At 40.5% G+C, this 18,881-nt stretch overlaps 1 protein-coding gene across 12 annotated transcripts in view; it reads left to right on the top strand.

The window, feature by feature from the left end:
- The window catches only part of LOC123785366 (armadillo repeat-containing protein 3), a 123,420-nt gene that overhangs the window by 96,076 nt on the left and 8,463 nt on the right, over positions 1-18,881 (top strand). For all 12 annotated transcript variants that reach the window (XR_006777627.2, XM_045787120.2, XM_045787112.2 and 9 more), the window contains 6 exons: positions 1,952-2,088; positions 2,913-3,081; positions 5,800-5,897; positions 6,587-6,688; positions 7,120-7,215; positions 18,298-18,498. Coding sequence is in view for 11 of the 12 variants with exons in the window: in XM_045787120.2 (XP_045643076.2) it covers positions 1,952-2,088; positions 2,913-3,081; positions 5,800-5,897; positions 6,587-6,688; positions 7,120-7,215; positions 18,298-18,498 (803 nt within the window). In the remaining variant the exon portion in view is untranslated. The remainder of the gene's footprint in view (positions 1-1,951; positions 2,089-2,912; positions 3,082-5,799; positions 5,898-6,586; positions 6,689-7,119; positions 7,216-18,297; positions 18,499-18,881) is intronic.

Below are 18,881 nucleotides of genomic sequence, written 5' to 3'. Positions count from 1 at the left end.
TGCATATATGGTTCTTACATGAAATATTATAAGCTCCTTGAGGCTTTAGGGAAATGACCTGAGACTTTGTGCCATTAATAGATATCTAGCATTGAGCACATGCTTATAAACAGTTGTTAAATGAATGGGTAAATGAGTGAAGGAATTAATAAATGAATTAGATCTTTGCCAAAAGAACACACGGAGTTAGACTATCTTTTTTTTTTTTAAAGATTTTATTTATTTATTTGACAGAGATAGAGACAGCCAGCGAGAGAGGGAACACAAGCAGGGGGAGTGGGAGAGGAAGACGCAGGCTCACAGCAGAGGAGCCTGATGTGGGGCTCGATCCCATAACGCTGGGATCACGCCCTGAGCCGAAGGCAGACGCTTAACCGCTGTGCCACCCAGGCGCCCCCGAGTTAGACTATCTTATACTCAGAAATAAAGATATTCAGAAATTTGACTTGCTAAATTCTAAGACGCTTCAAAGACGCTTTAAACTTTTTAAAGCTATGACGTTACATGTACTAAAGTGTGATCCCTGAGAAGAAAACGTCACCGGACACCGATGGAAAATGACTGAATCAAGTGGATCGTACCCAAGGGCTCTTGTCTTCAGATACTACACATAGAAACTGGTAGAATATTCTTTTTTTGTCCTCTAGGTTCAGAGGATAGAGTATAGCATTTCAGACAGTGAGACAAGAGCTCTGTCAAATCTTTTTTTTTTTTTTCTGATTGGAATAATTTTATCCATGAATAATTACCTTTATTACCTGAATTTTATTTAACGATGTAATTAATGTAGTTCTGTCCAATTCTTTTCCTATTCTTTTATCTCTTCCTCACTCCTTGGAGGAATGAAGAGAAGACACTGTGCAGCGATAACGAAAATTGGTCTTTTTCTAGTGCGTTGCTCTGGAACTGCTTTGGCCACACTGATGATTTGGTGGCAGTGTCCAATGACATGGGTAACATGTCACTGTATCAATTCCTCCTGCCCAGCCTTGGGGACTGGATCAGTTCCCTATTACTGCTGTAACAAATGACCACAGGAGGCTTACTAGAAATCTATTATCATATGGTTTAGGAGGTCAGAAGTCTGAAAACAGGTCTTCTCTGTTAAAATCAAGGTGTTGGCAGAGCTATGGTTCCTTTGGGAGACTTTGAGGGAAAATCTGCCCTTTCCTGGGCTGTGGCCCCTTCCTCCATCTTTTTTTTTTTTTTTTTTCAAAGATTTTATTTATTTGACAGAGATAGAGACAGCAAGCGAGAAAGGGAACACAAGCAGGGGGAGTGGGAGAGGAAGAAGCAGGCTCATAGCGGAGGAGCCTGATGTGGGGCTCGATCCCATGACTCCGGGATCACGCCCTGAGCTGAAGGCAGACGCTTAACCACTGTGCCACCCACGCGCCCCCCTTCCTCCATCTTAAAAGGATACTATCCAATCTCTGTTTCTACACGGCTCCTTTCTCAGCTCTAGGCACCCTTATCTCCATCTTGTAAGGACACTTACAATTAAATTGGGCCCACCTGATTATCTGGGACAATCTCCTCATGTCAAAATGTCAACTTGTCACATCTGCAAAATCCCTTCCAGGGAAAAGGACACCTTTGGGGGACCATCATTGTGTCTGTCACAGGGCCAAATGAACATTCAGTGTTGACGAGCAGGACGGACGAACATTGGGAAGCAAGAGGACAGGCTCTCAGTCTCCCTCCCATGCAAAATCACAGTGACCTCCCTCGATTATTTGACGGTGGCCTCCTCTTGACCTTGAACAGAAATCTGGGCTCCTGTCTATAAGGTTTTGCAATAGATTGTTTCCCCTGGATGTCATATTTCTAAATATCCTCAAATGTTCTTACATAGCTAAAATCTTTCAACAATCAAATGAGATTTAAAAAAAAAAAATCAGTGTTTATATTCTGTATTCCCAACGCATGAACTTTTGATTTCCACATTCAGTTAAGAAATTCAGGTGGCCTGGAGCCGCTGGTAGAGCTCCTGCGCTCCAAGAACGACGAAGTGAGAAGGCACGCCAGCTGGGCTGTGGTGGTCTGCGCCAGCGATGAGCTGATGGCTGTGGAATTATGCAGGCTTGGGTGAGTGGAGCTGCCTCGAGTTTCTGGCTCAGATGGAGAGCAGAAGAGACAGGAGCACACTCTTCGGGCCCAAGGAAGGTCAGACAGAATCCACACTCCTGCTTGCAGGCTGCCCAGGCCTCGGGAGCTGTGACTGGCACAGCGGGCCTGTCCTCAAAAGGGACAGCCTGGCAGGAGGGGGTCCCCACCTGGACATCTCCCCAGCACCCTTACAAAACCACCTTTACCGTCTCCCTGTCCACCTTTTCACCCTGCTCCATGCCTCTCTTTCCCTCCCCTCTGCTATAGCTAAACAGCAACTCTGTCTCTCCGCTTTCGAAGTGAAAATAAAACGGGTGAGCCATGACTGCCCCTCCTTTTTCTCCTTCCTTCGCCCAAACCTCGCCGTCAGAAGTAGGCATTGAAGCAACCTCACCAAAGCAGTCCCTCCAGCCCCAGCAGACGAAGCCCTTGCCTTAGCATACTGGCAAACAGGGTTTTAACGTTCCACTGACGGGCTTCCCCTGTTTCTAACCATGTCTGTGTTCGTGTATATTGCCTGGTCAGCTGAAAAAGGTGGAGCCCCACACTCACGAAGAACTTTTTACTCCCTCAAAGTGTGCTTTTCAGCTGTTTGGATATGAGTCATGACATGGCACATATATTCTCAAAAAGGACTGATTCGTCTTCATAATTCTGTCTGTATTACTTTATCTAAAAGGGTGAGATGCCTTTCACCTTTCCATCTCAATTCTTCATTCGGGGTCTTGGCTGGGTATATAAATGAGAACTTAATGTGGGATTGCTTGTTTAAAGCAAATAATGCTTTTTTCTCTTATTGACAGGGCTTTAGATATCCTTGAAGAAGTTAATCTATCAGTAAGTCGAAAAAATAAATTCAGTGAGGCAGCTTATCACAAATTGCTCAACAACTACGTGTCTCTGAAATACAGCCTGACTGGCTATTTGTCATCAAGTAACATAATTAGTGACGGATTCTATGATTACGGTCGGGTAAGTGACAGCGCTAATTTGTATTTTTAGTGCATATGATCGTTTCTTCTTTAGTCACGATGCCATTACATTGCAATTTCACAACCACCTCACACACTGTGCATTTTTATAGGCAGAAACTTGGGAATCAGAGCTTTATTCTTAACTTTGGCTGTAAGATTTTGCAGTTGTATACAGTTTTAACTGAAATCTGATTTCTTATAGTAGAATCAGCGTGGTAAAGCTACTCTCAAGTTTCGGAGAAGATATAAAGGAAGGAACATTTTCTGTTCTATGATTTCTAGGGCTCAGTGTTAGTGATAAGGATAGAAATATTAAGTGTTTCATGTTATCAGTTATAATCTAATTGAAATTAACCAAATGGTAATACCAAGTTTTAAAATGTAATATAGAAAAACGTTATTTAAGCTGCATTTCTGACTATGATTTTAAAAGCAGTATGCAGTGTAATTCAGGGTTAATGTCAAGAGAAACGGGAAGCTAAGATTTAGAATCTTAAGGACTTCTTGGCATTGCTGCTTAAACCAGCATTTTCCTTTCTTCTGGAAACCAAGAGCAATAAGGAGAACAGGGGGGAAAATTTTTAATTTACAAATGCCACTTTAGGCAAAACTAGGAAACAAATGATCCACAGACTTCATTTTAAAAAAAATGTAGGAGTTACTGAAAATCCCTGAGATCAGGCAGAAGGGGTGCAGGAGGAGGAATGAAGAGGGGGAAAAAATAAGCCCAGAGAGGCACAAGGCAGCTAGTGAGGGGAGGTCTCAGAAAGCATCACTGCCTCAGGTGAGGGGAGAGCTCAGAACTGCAAAGCCAAACGCTCTGTTCGCCAGGCAAGTGCAGGACCCAAGGACCTGGGATGAGCAAGGCTGGCAGCAGAAACCAGTTTAGATCAGTTTGGTTCAAAAAGGCAGAGGAGACAGGGCCATGAAAGAATCACGTAGCTGCACCGTATTTGCAGGAAACAATCTATCATGGTAACCGAATTGGAGACATTTTTAAATTATTTTATTTTTTAAGTAATTTCTACTATGTGGGGCTCGAACTCACCACCCCTAGATTAAGAGTCACATGTTCTACCGATGGAGACACCCCTAGAGACATGTTTTTTAAAGATTTTATTGTCAGAGAGAGTAAGAGAGAAAGAGAGAGAGAGCAAGCACAAGCAGAGGGAACGGCAGGCAGAAGGAGAAGGAGGCTTTCTGCTGAGCAAGGAGCCCGATGTGGGACTCGATCCCAGGACCCTGAGATCATGACCTGAGCCAAAGGCAGACACTTAACCAACTGAGCCACCCAGGCGTCCTGAGACATTCTGAACAATGAGAAATGGCTAGCCTAAAACTTGACCCCTGCTCTTCCTTCTGCTATCCCCAGCTGCTGCCCTTGCCATACCTGTCATAACACATACACGCACATACACACACACACACACACACACCTGAGAAATCACTGCTCCGAGAAAGCCCATCTCATTCAGTGATGAGTAGTTCAAAAGAACCAGCACATTATTAGTACAAAGATGCTCTGAGAAAAATGAGGAAAAGAGCAGAAAAACCAACAAAGAACACTTATCAGAACAATGTTAGCCATGGATCAGATAAAACTGCGACAAAATGTATTTGTTCATACAGTTTTAAAAAAATTTAATGAAACAATAGTCTTTGCAAAGGAGAATTCTCTGATTCCTTTGTTCAGTTTCCAATATCATAGGTTGGAAGATGTCAGTGAATAAAATACATAGATTTCTACTTTCATGACTCCAGTGAGAGAAAACAGACAATAAACAGTAAAGAGGACAAATAGATAAATAATTTATAGCATGTGATCAAAATGATCAGAGCTTTGTGGGGGGGGGTAAAGCAGAGGCAAGATAAGGGGGCTCTATAATGCCGGGTGGGTCCTGGGGTTGACGTTCACCGTAACTTTAGACGTGGTGGTCAGGGAGGCCTCACAGACGGGGATATCTGAGCAAAAACCGGAAGGTTGAGGGACTTAGCCATGGGAATGGCTGGGGGAAGAGCTTTCTAGGCAGAGGAACATGCCTGACATAGTTAAGAAACGGCAAGGTCAGTGTAGCCGCAGCTGAGTGAACCACGGGGCAGACTTGTAGGGACTAAATCAGATCGTGTAAGCCTTGAAGACCATCAGAAGGATTTTGGCCTTTATTCTGAATGAAGTAGGAAAACTTGGCAGAGTTGTGGGCAGAAAAATGACGTAATCTGTCTGATTTTTAAAGGATCCTGAAAAGTATCTTGGACAAGAGAGGGATCTAACTATAATACGATTGGGAAAAGACCCCAGAAGGTGGTGTGGTCTAACCCCCCTCAGCAGGCTGGTGAAATTGCTAATATAGGACCTTGACTAGCCTATTTTTACATATCCTCACAACATTTTTAGTAATCTGTTTAGTGATTTGTTACAGACAACAAATTCTCCCTTATGTATACATCGCAAACGCCCTTATATATACATTGCATACATTGTAAACTCCCTTATGTACAAATTGCAAACTCAACTACTTTCGGGGGCCAAACTGACAATGATGGTGTGAAACAGCTGAGAGTATAAAGCAATACAGATTGTGGGGAACTGGAGGCAAGATGCCCACAAGTTCAGGTTCCTCTTTCAGTATACATTTAAAACACTATAACATCAGTATCCATTTAAAACAATATAACCCATGCAGATATTACTTTTTAGTTCTTCGATTATCTACAGATAAATCCCGGCACCAAACTTATGCCGTTGAAGGATCTCTGCTTACAAGAACCAACTGATCTGCGTGCTGTGCTCTTAGTTAACAGTAAATCTGATGTGTGAGTCTCTTGGGGGAGGAGGGATGCGGGGAAGCACATAATACTTTAAGTTGTCTGTCCATCATCACGTGAATATATGATTCCCAGGACGGTATCTTTTTGCCCCCTGTATTTGGCATCACCCTGAAAACGAACACCGGTCCGCAAACTCATAGCCTGACATAGTAAAGACCATGAAATCACCACCAACGTGGGTTTTCCTCTGACTCCCTCTTACCACTCAATTCCAGATGTATTTCTGTAGTCAGTGCTGGTAACATGAAGTAATTGAAGAAAGCATAAGTAGATAGGAGCAAACCAAAACGAATTACGTTCACAGGGCTCCACAACCGTATGCAGGACTCTAACAAAACCAAAGGTTTTGTTCTGTTTTTGTTTTTTAAATATAAAATAAGAAGTAAACAGTAAAGCTAAAAATTAAAGCTTCAAAATGCTTCCTTAAGATGGTCACGTATATCTATGTATCTGTCATAATTTATTTTATAAAAATATTTCCAGTTCCAGTTAATGAACAATATTCTTTTTGTCTTACCTTAACTTCTCCTTTATGCTTTCATTAGGTCACTGTTAAAAGTCAGCTCCAATTACAATTTTCTGAAAAAAAAAAAAATCTGTTTTGCAGGACCAATCCAATATTGACAAGTAAAGTATTTTAACTTGTATATCATTTCAAATATGTAAAATTTTAGTTCTCCACCTCCATCTATGGAAGATAAGTCATCAGATATTGGTTATGGACGGAGTATTTCTTCCTCATCTTCTTTAAGAAGAGCAAGCAGAGAAAAGACAAAGTAAGAAAATGGTATTTTGTCTGTATTCCAATAATTCTCCCCTCAATTTGGGAGTAAGAACAAATTTAGATTTTAGATTTTGGCAACTTAACTCTTTTCATTCTTCTAGTACTATAATTTCATAATTGCATTTTTAAATTGCTATGAAAAAGGTCTCTGGGAAAAGGAGGCTCTCCGTGCTGTGTGCTGCGAACCTCCAGGGAGCCCTGGAGCACACGACTTAGGAGCTGTGAGTCGGCTTATTATCTGTAGCTAGAGTCATGCCTGGTGCGGGCTTCACGACGGGGAAAGGAGCCCAGGCATGTCATGGCAAAGAGACGTGCCTTCCGAATGACGAAATGCCTTGCAAATGTACTGTTTTATTATTTTTCATATGATTGAAATCGATGATGAGTTTTTCCTTGTTCTAAGAACAAAAGTTTTCATTTTAGTACTGGATTTGGATCTCCCACAGAAGACAAATCAGAACCTACTTCCGGACGAAATACAGCTGTCAGCAAAAGCGCCACTAAAGAGAAGGGATCAAGGTAGGACATGTGGGACTGTATTCTGTTCTACGATCATCATGTGAGGTTTTGATTCCCCACTGAAGTTGGTGAATGGAAGGGATGGCCTTTAAATAGGAAGCTTTTCTTAAAGAATTAGGATGTCATATGAGGCCAGGCTCATGCAATGTAATTAAAAAGTCCCTTCATTTTTGTCTCTTGCAATCTCTTGAAAACTTAACCAGAGGAATTTCTTCTCCTGCCTCTGGGTGAGAACTCAGGTCACTTTGATCAACTGTACAGTCCTACAGACACTTGAACTCAAAAACAGCAACAACAGTCTCTGGCCAGTCATTTAAAAGTCCAACCCTATGTCGTGATCAATGTAAAATGACCCCTCTGCCCTCCCCCAGTGGCGCCTTTGCGGGTGGTGAGCCCCACACGCTGGAGCGCCGTCCCTCTCCCTCTGCCTTGTGCCCCCCCCCCCGGCCCCCCATCCTGCTCCTCCAGAGAAACCTCTGACCCTTCAGGAGGCAGCGAGATGGAGGAAAGGGAAATAGGACCCAGTTCTTACTTGATGGAACAATTAGAATGTGGTTTCGTGCTTTTTAGGCCTGGCATGTTTTAGACATGCTTTCTGTATGTTTACGTATTTTTAAACCTATTATTTCTCTAATGAGCACTTTCCTGGATTCCTCAAAAACCCACTTGGACCTCTTGCCACACTCCGTGACCCTTTAATTATTGTTGACTTAAGCCCTTCAGAACCACTGTGGTATTGGAGGCTGCTTGGCACACATTCCGAGCATCCGCTTTCGAAACGGAGACTGCCCTCTATGGTCTCCCGAGGTCCAGAGAGTGGTTTGCTCTCCTCGGAGCTCAGAGCTGTTCCTTTTCTATTTCTAACTTCATTCTCTATTGTCAGTCCCCTTTGCTCCCTATTCTCGTCTCTGCTTCTTATCTGCTCCTATTGTTCCAGGACTGATACTTTTTGCTCTTCCCTCCCCTCCCTTCCCTTTTACCCCACCCCTCCCCTCCTCTCCCCTCCCCACCCTATCCTGCCCCATTTCCCCCCACCTTCTCTTCCTGTCTTTCCTTTCCTCCTCTGGCTTCCCTGCGTTTTACTTCTACTGCCTGGAGAGCTCTTTGAGGACAAGAACATGTTCTGATTTGAGTAATTTTTCTTTCCATCCCTAGTATTTAGCCCAGGGCTTGGTGGGTATACAGAGGCATTCATGTTTATTCAAGAGAATAGAAATCTGAACGTTTGCAGGAAAAGGGTATTTTTGACAAGGTCCACCCTTACAAGCTGTGTGTCTTGAACAAGTTGGTTACCATCTCTTTGCCTGTGTCCCTTCATCAGTAAAATGGGCATGACATAGGGTGTTGCGAGGATTAAATAAATTAGCACATGGAAAGTGCATAGAGCAGTGCCTGGCACAAAGCAGACGCTCAACAAATGTTAGTACCGTTGTACGGAACAGGTGCAAGGAGCCCAAATCCACTCCACCCTCGTAGGGATATAGAGGAGTCTCCAGGTGCCGATGCGGGAAATGCAGCCAGACCCTAAAGGACAGGAGCTGGGATGAAGTTGAGAATTGTAGGGTCTCTGTCTCTCTCCCTCTTTTTCTCTCTCTGCATGTGGGTATCTTATTTACAGATACTTTGTTATTCTCCTTGACTTCCTCTTGGTTACTGCCTCACCCATAACCGTACCTTATATGTGACTTCAGTTTGCCGTGGGACAGATCTGGCTCCAATGCCAAGCAAACATTCAGTTCCAAAGCCCAACAACTATCAAGTTCTTATTTGTCAGAGAAACCATCTTATCTTCAGAGGCCAAAGTACTGGCTGGCTTTGAGGCCGGTGTCTCCCTTTGGTCTACCCAGCCATGGCCCGGGGGAAGAATCCGCCTCCTGCCCCCTTGATAAGGGAAGTGTAGGCCACTTGTCTGATGGGTGACCATGTGTATTTTTCCCTCTGGGCCTCTGATACCACATCAACTTTAATCTTTGGTGATTCTACTATTCTTGGCAGAATATCATCTTAGTTTTCTTACAGCTTAGTCTGGCTCTTAATCCTAAATCTTTTGGGGGAGAATGGGCAGTCCTACTGGGTTGAAAGTTATTTTGTGTACTTGTAAATATCAAAATGCTGATCTTCAGGGAGCAGGAAAAAGAGAGAGAGGAGGAAACAAATCATGAGAGACAAGATCTTAACTAAAGAGAACAAAATGAGGGTTGATGGAGGGAGGTGGGAGGGGGATGGGCTAGATGGGTGATGGGGATTAAGGAGGGCACTTGTTATGATGAGTACTGGGTGTTATATGTAAATGATGACCCACTGAACTCTACTCCTGAAACCAGTATTGAACTGTATGCCAACTAACTAGAATTTAAATAAATTTTTCAAAGTGCTGCTCTTCAGATAGCCATGGGTTTTTAATTACGATATTTGATAGTTTGACTTTTCTGTACTACTTGGAAGCACTCACATCTTTATCTCATTTGATCCACACCTTCTTGTCCTATGGACAAGTCTCCCTCTTCTCTGGCCCTTTTTGCTATATCCTCATCTACCCATCACAATTACCTTACACATTGATATGCTCCAGGATTCTTCATTTACTCCCTTTCTCACTCTCCATGGTTTTAGCTACTGCTGATACTTATATACCCCTCTCCTGAGTCCAGCCTTCTCTCCCCTATTGCCCGTAAACAATGTGTTCCAAATGAAATTCATTGTTCCCCCAACTCCCAAACCTCCTCCTCTCTTCCCTCGGCTTTTGAATGTTACCATCTTCCCGTGCACTTGTTCAAGCCTAGGAATCATCTTAAAGTCCTTCTCCTTTCCACCCTACACTGAATGAGTCTCAGTCCCATGCACTAGATGTCTTCAGTGTCTCTTAGGTCATGGTTTCCCTCCATTTTCACCTTTACCTCCCCAGTTCAGGCCTTTGTATTACATCTCAAGACACTAACCTCCTTATTATAAGATTCTTCTGCCTTTTATATAGGCCCCCACAAACCCATCCTCCATGCTGCCCCCTGAGTTACCTTCCCAAAATGAAAGGCTGATGATATTACTCTGCCTAAAGCAACGATTCCCTATCATCCTCCAGACGAAGTCCAAACAGCAACCATGGTATCCTGCTGTAAGAGTCTCACATGTCTTGTATGCCTGGCAAATTCCTACTCTTCTTCATTCTCTTTATATATTTTGTTTTTGTGAGGCCTTCCCTGGTCACCCCAGGTTAGGTATTCTCTTCATGTTCACTCCTTCACGAATTCAGGTAATCTTACATATAACCTGAACTGCTTGGTGTTGATTTATTTGTCTTTCTTACTAAGCAATGGACTACTCTTGAGACCTGGGACCAGGCCCTTTTCATATTTATAGTTGTAGAGCCTGGAATAATGTCAGGAACATCAGGGACAGTAAAGAAACATTTATAGATTAAATATTCACAAATAATTTCAAATATTGAATGCTGGTTGTTGAAAGAAATAGAGGTTTGACCCCCTCCCAATATACCCCAGGAGAATAAGTATAAACAAATGAAGATAATTATTTCTTCTCACACCATTTCCAGTCTCTTCCTTGTCCCTGCCTCTTCTTCCCACTTGAAGATAAACCCTGATGTACTCCCAACATTCAAACAGATTGTTAGCATGAAGGAGAACACACATTTTGCATCCAGACAAAATCGGTCCTTGGTTTTCTTATCTCTAAAACAGAAACGATTCCTGCCTCATAGAGGTGCTGTGAGAGTAAGTAAAATGATGCTTATCCAGTGCCCAAACCATTGCCTGGCACACTTAAGTGATCAGTGTATGTCCGGTCCTTCTCCCCTCCTATTCCGGGTCCACTGGTGGGGATGGATAGGTCATAATCTTGTTGCCCTGTTGTCTGTCTTTTGGTAAACCCTTCTTGTCTTGTGACTATTAGTCCTTTGGATCCCTGGAGATAGAGTAAAACGCTTTTAACTCTATTCATCTGAGATTGTCATAGAGAATGTTTAATGTTAACAAAAAGTTATTGATATATTGACAAAGAATGATGAACCATCTTGGAAAGTGGCTAAATTCTTGAAAAGAGGAGGAGAGATGGGATGGGGAGCAAGCAAATCAATTCTGTGTGTAGGGTGGCCTAATATGGACAAGGAAAGAATGATGTTTCTCTTTCTCCTCATGAATATCATCACCATATGCTACATAAATTAAAATCCTGAAGCCACAGGCTCTCACTCGGTGACCAGCAATCAGATTATTTTTATGTGTGAAGGTTTCAGTTGTACTCTCCTTTGTGGGAATACACTCATGGGAGAGGTGATTAGTTTCCTCTGTATCCAGCCACCATCTTGATACTTTCCTAGGCTTCACTGAAGCTAAAAAATCTAATATGCCCTCTGAAGCTTTTCTTTATAAAGACCATTCCCCTTACAATAAACATTTACTATATGTATCTGTAAATATATTATAAGTTCTATCTGTACTGTATTTTTGTATTCAGACCAATTTTCATAAATATTTAAGTTGACTGCGTATGAGTTTATTATACACACTTAAAAGTTTATTGCTTTCCTGTCTCTATTTTGTTTCCTTCCAGTCTGTTCATCTCTGGAGTCTTTTCAAAATTTACAACATGTACTTAAACATTTCTCCTGTTCGCTCTTGATCTTCATCATAATGACTTCCTAAAACATTTTTATTTTTAAAATAATTTCCCTCAACCCCTTTATAAACCTTAACTTAGCCATTTTTTCCCTTCCCCCCAAATCTTGACTGACTGCAAAAGTCTTTCAGAAATGGATATTGTCTCTTAATCACACTTAACATCTTAATCAGATTTAAATACCTTCTCACCTTCTTTCCTTGAAATTATTCATTCATTCAGCAAATCCTTACTGTTCTAGGTGCCAGGAGTTGTTCCAGTGTTAGAGATACAGCAATGAACAACACCTCTGTTTTCAAAGAGCATACATCCTACTGGGACATTGACAAATAACAAAATAAACTACAAACACACACACACACACACACACACACACACGCGCGCGCGCGCGCGCGCGCGCATGCGCACATGCATCCTTCTAAGCCCAGAATACATTGTGTGTCCACTTTGTATGATCCTCTCTTCTCATTCTTTTGGAATAGAATGGGTGGAACAGGACCCCCAGTTGGGATAGATTTCTGGAACGTCTTGAGTTTCTTATTTTTATCACTCATGTGGAATTTATCGAATGCTACCAGGCATGGTGATTATTTTTCATATACCAAAATCTTCCCACCTAAACTGAAACCCCATGTTGGCCAGATTCATGACTTATATTGCTCCCAGCAGCCTTGCCTTCTAATTTATTTGTTCAAATAGTTGGTGTCAAAAAGGAGCAAGTGATTGACTTCTGAAAATCTGGAGCCAGACAAATCTCTCTCTCTACTTAGCTACTTTCCTTCTCACCCACCTATGAATGTAAAAAATATCCTTATTGCTTTGGATTCCTTATTGTTTTGGATTGTTTGGATTTAAAAGTTCTGCAATCTTTAATCACAAATTGATGTTCTTTCTGAGGATTAATTTTACAAGAGTTAATTTTGTAATTTCTGGGCACTTGTTTCCATATTTACTTAGAAATAAAATTCCCTTAAGTATTAAAGCCCTTGTTAACACAACTGGGCAGACTTCATGGCAAGGATGTGCAAACGAAATACTTCTGCATACAGCAGCGGGAAACTACAGTTCAGGAGCTCCAGTAAGTTATCCCTTTTTAATCCCTCAGTAAGATTGCCCTCCATGATGCACTAGGCTCTGTGTGCTGGCTACCATCTTCTATGTGCAAATGATTCTTCTTTCTCCCGGAAGCACACTCAGTGAGAAATACACCTGCTTTCTTTGATAGGTGGCTCTGAGTCAAACTGTCCAACATTATAAAACTACCCTGTAACTTTAGAAACAGGTAAACCTGATTATTCTTCCTGCCATTCTAACTGACCTTTTCAGTGGTAACTCCCAGCTTACTAAAATCTTACTATGGGTGTAAAGATGTTTCATTTACAAGAAAGAAATCTTACTATGGGTGTGAAGATGTTTCATTTACAAAGAAGGAAGGAAGGAAGGAAGGAAGGAAGGAAGGAAGGAAGGAAGGAAGGAAGGAAGGAAGGAAAGAAGAAAGAAAGAAAGAAAGAAAGAAAGAAAGAAAGAAAGAAAGAAAGAAAGAAAGAAAGAAAAAGAGAAAAAGAGAAAAAGAGAAAAAAAAGAGAGAAAGAAAGGTGTTTAGATGGGAGAGGTGGGAAATACTAATTTTTGCTTAGAGATTTTACCATAATATATGGTTAGTGCATTTAATACATGATTAGATTCTCTCATTTACTTAGCTATAGTAAATAGAATATTGAATCAGAAAATATAAAACTTAGTGTGCCTGGGTGACTCAGTCGGTTAAGCATCTGCCTTAGGCTTGGGTCACAAACCCAGGGTCCTGGGATCAAGCCCTGCGTCAGGCCTCCGCTTAGCAGGGAGTCTGCTTCTCGCTTTCAAATAAATAATAAATTTTAAAAAGAAAATATAAAACTTTCAGTATTTGTTTGATCATAGAGTTTTGTGCAATTCTCCAAAAGCATTTAATAAGATTATTTTTGTATTTTTCCCTCAAAATAAATTAAAGAGAAAACTCACATGGCCTTTAGCTGATCCCCCCTTTCACCCTGTATTTGAAGAAATACTTAAAGATAATTCCTGCCCCTAATTTACTGCTAGTGGAACAGACTGCTCACTAGTTGCAAAGACATAATTTAGGAAATTCACGTGACCTAGCCCCATTTTCTTGGCTGGCAGGGGGGAGACATATATATTTTTATATGATTTTATATAAATTTATATATAAATAGAATACATATTTATATATAAATTTATAAATTTATATTTATGTTTATATATGTTTATATAAACATATATATAATTATGGGCAAGATTTATCATAGCAAAAGATATAATATAAGAGCTGAAGGAAAAAAACGCACTTAAGCCAGGGCTACAGAAGTCATACAGAAGTTTCCTTGTCCTCCCTCTCTTTTCTGCTAGCATAGCATAGGATGCAATTTTCTTGTGGGAGATAGCTCCGCCCAAGGAAGCCCACCTGAGTCATGGGATCCAGAACTCATAAAGGTGCAAGGTCCAGTTTCCTATAGGGAAACTCCGGTTTGAATGATGGTACATTTCTCTCAGGCCAGAGGAAAGTGGCATAACATTTCTCAACTGCTAAAGGAATCAACCATGTGTTCTCTCTCTGGGGAAACTATCCCTTAGCAGTGAAGAGCTGGATGTAAACACATACCCAAGTGAAGGAAAACCAAGAATTTATTGCCAGCAGTTCTACCTTTACATGCTTACTAGTTAATAGAAGTTCTTCAAACAAAAAGAAAATGATGAAAGAATCTGGAAGCATCAAGGAAGAAAGAAGGAGTAGCAACAAGAATTGAAATATGGGTACATACAATAGGCTTTCTATTTCCTCGTGAATTTTATAAATCATATTTGATGATTGAAACAAAAATGAATAAAGGTAAAGAGAGAAATTTCATTTGAAATTAGCAATGAAAGAGCAAGTTATCATCACAAACCTTACACACATTGAAGGATAATGCTATGAGCACTTTAATTCAGCCACTTAGATGAAATGAACAAATTCATCAAAAACTGCAAACTGTCGGGGCACCTGGGTGGCGCAGTCGTTAAGCGTCTGCCTTCGGCTCAGGGCGTGATCCCAGCGTTACGGGATCAAGCCGCATATCAGGCTCCTCCGCTGGGAGCCTGCTTCTTCCTCTCCCACTCCCCCTGCTTGTGTTCCCTCTCTCGCTGGCTGTCTCTATCTCTGTCAAATAAATAAATAAAATCTTAAAAAAAAAAAAACTGCAAACTATCAAAACTCACCAAGGATGAAATAGATGACCTAAATAGTCCAGAACTATGAAAGAAATTGAATTCATAAAACCCTTCCTAAAAAGAATCTCCTGACCCCGATGGTTTCATTAGTGAATTCTGTTAAATGTGTCAAGAAGTAATACCAACTCTAAACAGTCTTTTTTTCGGGAAATAAGGGAGAATATTTCCCAATCTATGATACCAGCATTATTCTAATGCCAGTATCAGACAAGGTGGTTATACGAGAAGAACATTACAGCTCAGTATCCATCATGAATACAGATGTAAAAGTCCTCTATGAAATATTAACAAATCAAATCTAGTGATACATAAAAAGAATAATTCATCTAAGAGGAGTTTATCCCAGGAATGTAAGGCTGGTTCAATATTTGAAAATCAATCAATGTAATCCACCATAGTGACAGTATAAAGAAAAAAAAACACATGATCATATTAATTGATGGAGAAATATCATTTGACAAAATTCAACATTATTTATGATAAAAAAAAATACAACTGTCAGCGAAATAGGAACATAAGGGAACTTTCTTGACCTGATGAAAGGCATCCATGGGGGGGGGGGGACTACTGATTATAGCATACTTAACGGTGAAAGACTAGATGCTGTTCTGAAAAGATCATGAACAAAACAAGGATAACTATTCTCATCACTCCTATTCAACATTGTATTGGAAGGCCTACGCATTCCAGTAAGGCAATTTTTAAAAGTATAAAGATTGGAAAGTGAGGGGAAAAAACAGTTCCTATTTGCAGACAACAAGATAGTCTAAATAGAAAATCCTTAAGGAATCTACGTTTTAAAAAACCTCATAGGACTAATAGGTGAGTTTAGCAACAGATCAGGATATCAGGTCAACACACAAAAATCAATCATATTTCTATATACTGGCAATAAAAAATTGAAAACCAAAAATTTGTCGAATGCCATTTTTAATAGCTTTAAATATGAAATATGAAATAAAGTGAACAAACATATATTGAGAACCATCAAACACAAAGGAAATCAAAGAATCACTAAGTGAGTGAAGAGCTATACCATGTTCATGTATTAGAAAACTCAACATAGTAAAACTGTCAGTTTTTTCCCAAATTGATCAATAGATTTGGTATAATTCTATTAAAATTCCAGCAGGAATTTTTGTAGATATAGACATGCTAATTCTAAAACCTTTATGGAAGGGTATATAAAATAATTTTGAAAAAAAAGAATGAAGTTGGAAGAATCTCTCTGATTTAATGATTTATGATAAAGCTACAGTAATCAAGATATTGGTGAATGTGTGTTATATGCATTCTAAGAAGAATGTCCTTTTTGTGTCTGTTTTAACCAGCAGTTGACCCAGTTGATTTCTTCTTCTTTTTTTTAAGTTGTATTTATTTAAGTAATCTCTACACCCAACGTGGGGCTCGAACTCCTTCCCCAATATCAAGAGTCACATGCTCTTCTGACGGAGACAGTCGGGCACGCAGATCCAGCTGCTTTCAATCTTCAACAAGTTTCAGCCAGTGTTCTGCAAGTTGTCATTCCACTGTCAGTCCAGTCTCCAAAGGCTTTGCAGTGCTATTTGGAGCAGTCCTGACTGTGTGCCAACTAGTGTCCAGTTTAGGATTTGGGTGGTGGTCAGTCCCATCGTTCCATCCTCAAAATCTGCGATGCACTGTTTAGGGTCAGAACCATGCATACACGGCTTGGGGGTAAGCCTAAGAATTCATAAATAACTTGACATTTTTTTCTGAGCTGTTCCCTCTTCATGATCTCCCTTGTCTTTGTTGGTTCCTTGGGGGTTTCTTTTTTGGTCCTCAAGCCAGGAAACTTTATTTACCCTACCCTGCTATACTCTTGCCCCTATTGCCCCAATAGCTCCAGTCAAACAACATAAGGACTGAGTGAATATAAAGTTATTTTAGGTTCTTATGAGATGCTGATGTCACCACTGCTGCCACTGTCATAGGATTCCTTAGAGGCTGCGGCACAAGAGAATGGAGGGAAAAAAAGAAGACAACAAAACACAGCTTTCCTCCGCTCTGTCTTTCCTGCTTCTCAAGAGGGCTTCCCCTTGAGCTCTCTTAGTGCTGACGCCCACTTCCAGATTTTGAGCTATGTCAGTTCGGCTTGGAGAATACTGGAGGAAAAGAAAAAGATAAACTCGCCATCTGTTCAGTAATCATTCAAAAGGTCTTCGGGGATCTTCCTGCTACCACTTGCTTTTCAGAGTCTTCAAGTAGCTGTTGAATCCTGTCCAGGTTTGGGGGACTGTGTTCAGTAGGAGAAACAGGGTTAAATGTGCCTACTCCATGTTACCTGGAATGAGAACACATGTCATTGCTTTTGTTCAACTCATAAATTAAAGAGGCACCCAGTAAGATGTTAATAGTGGCCCAAAGGACATTTGAGGAGCTAGGTATTTATATCCAATTTAATTAAGGAATGTTAGAAAAAGATCACTGAGTTACATAAAAAAAACTGGTTAACATCCTACAGGACAATAAACTATAACCTCTGGCAATATCTTCTCCATCGACAGAAATAATTTGCATGTCTACTAAACAAACACTTACATGTGAGCTAACACCTTCTCGAACGTTGAAACGATTAATTTATAGAATGTTTTAATTAAACAGCATCTTTACACTTTACAAAGCACATTCCAGTTTCCCTAAGTACAGAATCAAGCACATTCCGCTAGATAAACTTTAGGTTAGTCTTCACCCCTGCATGACATGGAAATTCCATGCTAGCCTTCTTTTGTTTTGTTTTTTTCCCATGTTTTGGGTCATTTTTCTTAAGAACAGTGATTCAAACTCTTCTTGCAGAAGATCTCAACCAAAGCAAGAGATGATGTAAGACTGGCTTAGACTCCCTGAGGAGGCAAACTATGTTTTTCCCAATTCAGTAAATGTTTATTACATACCTACTATGCACCAGACATCTGGCTAGGCAATTGTACGCAAGACCAGTGTATGATTTTCATAATGTGTATCAATCATGTAGTGTTATCTTGAAAGTTAATTTCTCTGACATAATATAGAGACTATAAAACTCCATCGTTGTCATCAAAAATTTGAAAACTGCATATGATACAGTCGTTAAGGTATAAAATACTCTATTTCTTCAGATGAACTCAGAGCGCGCTTAGTGCCTATTTATTTTGTGACTTTGATTGTTGCCGTTTTCTCTCAAAGAAAAGGCCGAGGGAAAAAAGAAGAGGAGAAAGTGAAGGAGGAAGAAGAGGTTGCAGTAGCCCCAAAACTGACCGGAGAAGGGAGCCTCGATAAAGAATGGTACCCTCCCTCCGACCCGGACTTCTGTGTTTATGTGTATGAAGTGACCAAGTCAATATTTCCCATAACCAATATTAAGGAGCAGATTGAGGCTCTTGCAAAGTAAGTGGTCTCTATATACATAGGCATTTTAAGGTTCTGAAGCAAAGTTTTTGATTTTAGTGGTTTGCATTTTTTAGCCCATTTCCAGCTAGTGACACCATAATTACTGCCCCCCCCACTTCTGACCCTGAAGCAGAAACACAATAAATTGAAAAAAAAAATGCCCAATTTCTATTTTAGTTCCTATTTCCACCAAGAATCCGAGCTAGGAGCTAGAAATTGCTTAAAGAAAAATGCTTTTGTCATTTTCTCCAGCTAAACCATTAAAGGCATCGTTCAATGTGATCCCGAAGAAGTTAGGCATGAATCAAAAGTTTGAAAATTAAATGACTCCAAAAATAAAAAAAAGAAAGAAAGAAAAAAGGAAATTACTCCTTTAGGTG

This window comes from Ursus americanus, chromosome 31, assembly GCF_024610735.1.
Source record: "Ursus americanus isolate L20-20 chromosome 31, mUrsAme1.1.p, whole genome shotgun sequence".
In the NCBI taxonomy this organism is placed as follows: Eukaryota; Metazoa; Chordata; class Mammalia; order Carnivora; family Ursidae; genus Ursus; species Ursus americanus.
Note: the sequence above shows the minus strand (reverse complement) of the source record. Positions and strands in the feature narration are given on the sequence as shown.